The sequence below is a fragment of the Diadema setosum genome, chromosome 2 (genome assembly GCF_964275005.1).
Source record: "Diadema setosum chromosome 2, eeDiaSeto1, whole genome shotgun sequence".
In the NCBI taxonomy this organism is placed as follows: Eukaryota; Metazoa; Echinodermata; class Echinoidea; order Diadematoida; family Diadematidae; genus Diadema; species Diadema setosum.
In genome coordinates, this window is record NC_092686.1 from 20,122,814 (window position 1) to 20,129,337 (window position 6,524).

General features: G+C 38.2%; 1 protein-coding gene across 1 annotated transcript; it reads right to left on the minus strand.

Annotated features, from left to right (window-relative positions):
- Positions 1–1,144: 1,144 nt before the first annotated feature.
- LOC140243136 (uncharacterized) lies at positions 1,145–6,183 on the minus strand. Its single transcript, XM_072322867.1, is given in 10 exon segments — positions 1,145–2,185; positions 2,520–2,712; positions 2,956–3,105; positions 3,278–3,595; positions 3,884–3,950; positions 3,952–4,039; positions 4,312–4,388; positions 4,659–4,904; positions 5,233–5,442; positions 5,861–6,183. Coding segments are annotated over 10 exon segments (1,980 nt in total). The 3' UTR covers positions 1,145–1,877.
- Between the last annotated feature and the right edge of the window lie 341 nt (positions 6,184–6,524).

Below are 6,524 nucleotides of genomic sequence, written 5' to 3' on the forward strand. Positions count from 1 at the left end.
CATTAACTTTTTTTCTATCTTAGAATTTTCCCTCATGGTTAGATGCCCACGAGGTTTGCCAAAATCAGATAATTTCTCCCATTTTTCTGCGCAAAATGTTGGAGGTTGCGATTCATTGACCAATTAGACCCTTCACGTAATCCTATTGCCACATTTATGGTTGATTTGCAATGTTCAGCATTATTTAATGCTGAAATGACCTATGTTTTGTAAATTCCTTTGTAGATTGAAGAGGAGGGTTAAAATCGGTAGGCTGTACAGAGCAGCTGAAAATACATTTCATCGCGACGCTACTCCATTGTGCGCCGAGAGCGTCGGGTGTGTGAATCAGTCCCGTGTCGTTCCTCAGAACGCAATTTCAGCAGCATTTTCTCGCCGCGGCTACTCTCTCGTAAACTTCACCCACAAAATTCCTCAAAAATCGAAGGGGAATTAATAGCTGGTCATATTGTTGTCGAGACGGGAAACAATGATAACGTACCAGAAGATTTGAGGTAAATTTCAAATTAAATGGCTTCTATAGAAGTTAGAACAGTGACTGAGTGAGTAGTGGCCTGGTGAAAGAAGAGCCAGACTTCGCGAAAAAATAGTTCAATATAAAATTAATACTACATTAAAATATGTAACAGGTAACATGTAGAAGCCTAGGAAGTAGGATAGAAATCAGGATGGGGTCATGGAATTACGGAAATTGACAGTCTAACAATAAGTAGGATAGAAAAGGAAATATTTAGTATAATTTACTGAGAAAAAGAAAAATCAAACATAAAATCAAGCTGTCATCGCTGTAGGCCCTAGAAATTAGGTAAATTTAACTGTGCTGTGACCAGTACGCCTACCAGTGAGTGAGTGTGATCGAAGTAGAACTGGATCTACGACCTAATACTTACTGGAACTAGACTGGTACGAAGACGTCTTCAAGTTTCAGTCCACCATAATTTTTGAGCACCACCATGCACTGCCAGTGGAAGACAATGCGTGGCAGATTTTTAATGTGAACATATCAAGTCCAAAAGTAAAAAAAGAGATACAGGTAATAAATAATTTGTAATGATGTACATCTTCAGGTAAAGACCTGTTTGTTGTAAACACATAACACACAGAACAGACTGCTCCTAAGTTCTCGATATGTTGTTGGGGCCATTGCTCTTCACCCATATATATTTGTAGATATTCTGCGAGACTGTTAGTGTTAGTGTAGGGCAGAAGAATTCATATCAGTATTATCACCACATTTACATGCATGCATGCAGACGTAAACCTGAATACATTGTATTGTTATTTCAAAATTTTCATGAAAGTGTATCCCTTGAAATGCATTCTTTTCCTTTATTTTCTTCCTGACAATGGAAGTTTTATAATGATTCACCTTCCTGAAAAAAAAAAAATTGATTCTGTTCATGTGGCAATTGACCTACTTGCCACATGCTCGCCCCTCTAAACCACACTTCTGTTTCTTGTTGACATACACGTATTCTGCACAGCATACAAGTCACTGCTCAAAAGTAGCATTTTGTTTGAATGCAGTGTTCTGTAGTGTACACATGTGTAATCCTGTGCTCAAATATCAAATTCATGACCATTTATCTTCTTTTCAATTGCAGTTCCTGTGTTCGTTGGTGGTAAACAAGGACTACTCTTGACCAACTGCGCATGTACAAACTGGAGTTTAAGCTTCACATCGTTGTAGCCCTGGAGATCTCTCATGATTCTGTTTACATGGCGATGGACCTATTTGCCACTTGCTTGCCCATCTAAACCACACTTCTTTTGACACATTCTGCACAGCATGCAAGTCACTGCTCAAAAGTAATCATGAATATGCTTGAATACATAGTTCTGTAGTGTAGTCATGTGCTCATAACTTTCATGACCATTTATTTTCTCTTTGATTGCAGTTCCTGTGTTCGTTGGTGGTAAACAGGGGGACTGCTCTTTATCCATTGTGCATGTACAGACTGGAGGTAGAGCTTCAAATTGTCGTTGTAACCCCGGATATCTCTCATGATTCCATTTACCTGGCAATGGACCGACTCGCCCCCTTGCTCGCCCATCATTCCAAATGATGCCTTCCATTGTTTCATCCAAGGAATCGTGTGGTCTTCAAGTATGTGTTGTTTAGGGGTCACTGTCTCAGTCGGAAAATGCTGCCGAAAGTAAGCCATGTAGTCTCGAATGTTCTCATCTGGACACATATAGGAAGTAATAAATGAAACTTGTATCAAGAGTAATTTTTTTCTCCCCTTCATATTTTTCTAGTTTTACCTCTGAATTTCATCACTACTGAGAAGTTTGAAATAATTTCTGTTCTTGAATCTTGAATTGAATCACCATGTAATGATATATTTTCATTCTTTTTTTTACAGCTTATGTCATTCGCGATGTATTGTATCTAATGAAATTGATCAGTTTTTGTTTTTGTTTGATTGCTGTTGTTGTTGTTGTTGTTGTTGTTGTTTTTTTTTTTTGGGGGGGCATGCATTTATTTGTTTGATTCAAATTTTTCCTCATAATCTTACCCAGCTTTGCAATGGCTGCATCATCAAGGAATGTGCCGCTATTGATGCCCCTGTGGCAGGCGCCAAATAAGTGGAAAAGCTGGTTATAACTGCCAACTATCACTCCTGCCTCTGCCTTCAGTTGCTCATCCTCTGGACATGTCGAATTGATGACTTCCTCTAGACAATCAGTCATGGCATCAACGTGATGCGGCTATTGAAGAAACAAAATACATGTACAGTATATGTAATGTAAATTTAGTAGTGCATCTTTGATTTCATTTTTTAAGCCTGAATAATGAAATTTATTTTTTTTTGACTGTGCAGTAAATTACTTTTCTGTAAAGAGGCCTCTGAATGTGTTAACTTTTATAGTAATAAATGCATGTATCACGTTTACTGATAGAAGAGCGTTTATTCGAAATTTTCACCATATTTAGTTTTACTCAACACTCACTTGGAGACTGGTGTGAACGTGATTCCCAACAAATGTCCCTCCATAGTACGCTTGCCTGCAAACCTTCATGGCTTGCAGAACGTGCTCCAGTTGCTGCGAAACTGGGCCAGTGCCTGCAGGCAGCTCTGGCAGCTTGGACATTTCTTTTTCCTGTGGACACAAAAGCATATGTGAGTTACTACAAAGAATGGTAAACATGTGTGTGCAATTATTAGTCATTAAACCATTAAAAAAAAAAGAAATGAATGATAAAATGATTTCACATCAACTTTTTTAAAAAGAAATAATTGTGTAATTGGCTAAATTAGACATTGAGACTAACCACTTGGATTTTCTCCTTCCTCTTCTCAGTGGCCATGCCAAGCATCACTCTTGGTGGCTCATTTTCCGGATACAGCAACCCAACCATGGTGTGTTGTTCGATCAGTTCTTTTACATCCTCCTCCAGTTCGTCAGCCTTACTCTGAAGCACCAACCTTTCCACCTGCTTGTTGAAAGACTGATGCGCAGCTTCCAATTCACCTTTCGTTTTGGCAAGCTGCTGCGCTATCTTCAGATCGAGCAGGTGGCATGCCTTGGATAGGGAGACGAAATGCTTAAGGTGGATCCCTAGGGAGATGTGCAGGCCAGGGGGGCAAACCTAAAACAGACAGGATGGTGATTTAAGGCAAGTATAAAGATCTGTCTGGCCAGGGTCAAACATGTTTTGCATGTGAGATTCAGAAACAGGTCTGTTTTCCTGATGAATGGTAAGTTAATTTTGTCACATCCTGGCTACTGATGACGAATGTGACTAATATTCATGCTGTAATATCTTGCGCTTTGGAATTGTAATTATTTTATTGAAATTCCTTGTTTTTCTTTCTTTCATTTTGGACTTATTTTGATTAACCATCATGTAGGTAACTAAAACTGAAAAAATGCTTACATGGTCAATTGGAATCTCGAAAAATGGCTGGCGAACAACATTGTTTGCTTCCTTCGGGACTACTTTGGAGTGTGCGGGGATGAGTGGCTGCTCTTTGCATGGGTGGAGTTGCCATTTCCTGCTTGGTGACGTTGCAGAACAAGCAGTAATGTCGTCCTGGATGAGTTCAGAAATCAAGGGTCAATGAATTACTTATCTCAAATTGAAACATATTTTGGGTATCTTTCACTTTAGGGTTAAATCAATGCTGCTTATCCACCTATCATGCAATGACATTTTTTTTTTTAATGTTACATGATTATTGATGTGACAGATGTGAATCATTGTAATCACAGATCAGTTAAGTGGAGAAGTATTGGAAATGTACATTCAGTATCATTCATTCCCTTTTCTAAAATGACCTAGAAATTTGTACATGTATGTCTTACCACTGGGACCCGTCAGTCCATACATCCTTGTCAAGAATTCGTAATCTCCAAAGGTGAACAGCTTCATCTTCTTCCCTCTGAAATATAAAGAGAAAAAAAAAAGATGAAAGGAATTGATATTATTTCCAAGAGATCCATTACATTGATATTGCATATTCACCAAATACTTTGCAGGGTGACTGCCAAATCCATGTCAGAGTTCAAAAGTAAGAGATAATTTATTTTTAAATTGAAGTTCTCAGATGTTGAATAATGAAAAAAAACAAACAACATTACATCACGTCTCTTGAAATGTAAGGCATTTCTTTATATGTCTTATTTTGTAGAAAAGTTCTTCATCTATGTACCTCCACGTTGACCTCGCCAACTCTTCAACTTGTGTTGCAAAGGACTTGAGTGCAACATCCAGGTTGTATGATGTGTCTGTTCCAGGGTAGAGGAGAACGACGCATGTGTTGGACAGGCTGTTGGGTCTCTCGAGGTTGGCTAGCTGGATCATCATTTTGAAAGTTCCTCTTCCCTTATCACCCCCTAGCTTCAGCCACACCTCATCATTTGGAATGCTCCCCATGTGCCAGGTCAATTCATCAAGACTGTACATCGAGACATAAGGTGAATGTGGTAGTTATGGAAATAGAGCAATCATTTATAATTTTTGCCCAATTTTCATTTCAATTCCTTCTTTCAAATAGAAGCTATTTAGAGGAACACTGCCTTGCTGTATTTACCTATTGATTTCTTCACTGAAATTCTCCCCGAGAGTGAGATTTTGAGGAACCCCTGAGCAAGCTACCAAATGTGGATTGTTATGAATGAATTACTTTTTCTTTTCTTGTAAATGATATATGAGCCATCACTACCTAACATTACAAAGTGAATCATAATGTTCATGAAATGATTATGGTTCATTTAAACACTCACTCATCATACTGTTCCAGCAAGTCAAATGCAAGAGTTTGGAGATTGGAAACTTGGATCAGTGGGGCTTCCTGTATCAGCGATGATTTGGTGATGTCACACGTTCCCTGAAGAGGCAGTATGTCCCCATGAAGGTTGCCACTTATCACTCTATTTTCCAGGGCTCTTACACCCCCTTCTCCTCCAGTGGAGACATTTCTTGCTTTGAGCCATCTGTTGGTAAATTACAAATTACAACAATCTTTTACTCCTTAAACTACATATACTGTCATTTATTCTTTTGTTAAATGTCATACAACCAATAAAATTTGCAAGTGTTCTGTTATACTTTTTTGTAACATGCAGTCAGTCTTGCCTAACTTCAAGTTACATGTATTTGGACTGCGGAAACACATTGTAGCTTGACCTAAGAGAAAAGTCAACTTATAAGTGATTAAAATCAATAGAATATAGAGAAAAATGGACTTGAAAAGACCTTCGACCTTGGCAAGTGTTTGACTTACGAGAGATTGACTTAAGCCACGTTGACTATAGTTTATTCAGCATTGTATCGGGGAAAAAAAATTGTTTATAAATTACAGTTCAAAAAGTAATATTTTTTGTGAAGATGTCATGTTTTATATTGTTTTACCTTTTTAGTCTCCTGAGAGTTCGCCAACTCAAGTTGAAGAAGGATTTCAGTTCCAGAATGTCTGCAGTTGGGATCATTATTCCCGTGCCGATGATGTGCTGCAGGCCAGCTTGTTGTAACTCATCTCGCTGTTGAATGTCCACCCCCTCATCTTTTGAAAGATCTCTTCGAAGCTGGTTTATGTATTGGGTTCGTCTGCGGATTGTATTCTGTGAACATTGCTGGCTGGATACTAATGCTGCCAGGATTTTCGTGGTTTTGATTGGCTGTTTAGGATATGATTTAGGTGGTATGATAATGTTCATGGATGCTAATGCAATCATATTTTCGACCACTGAAATGTTATACTGTAAAAGTGGATATTTTTGCGCCACTAATTTTGCTCAAGGCCGGGTAAGACAAGTGTCACATGTCTTAAATGGTGTGGAATCAAGAACTACTGGAACATATGGCAAGCAAATATATATATTTATGTGCTTTTATTTTCGTGCTTGTTTCTTGTTGCACAAAAAAATTTCAACACCAAAAAATTCCACTTTTACAGCATTCCCCAAGTATGACAGAAAGACAACCTGGTTACAGTTGTTTCAGAAAATATTGTATGGATGTATAAGAATTACGGTAATTGCAAATAATACCTTTTGCTTAGGCAATGAGCATCACA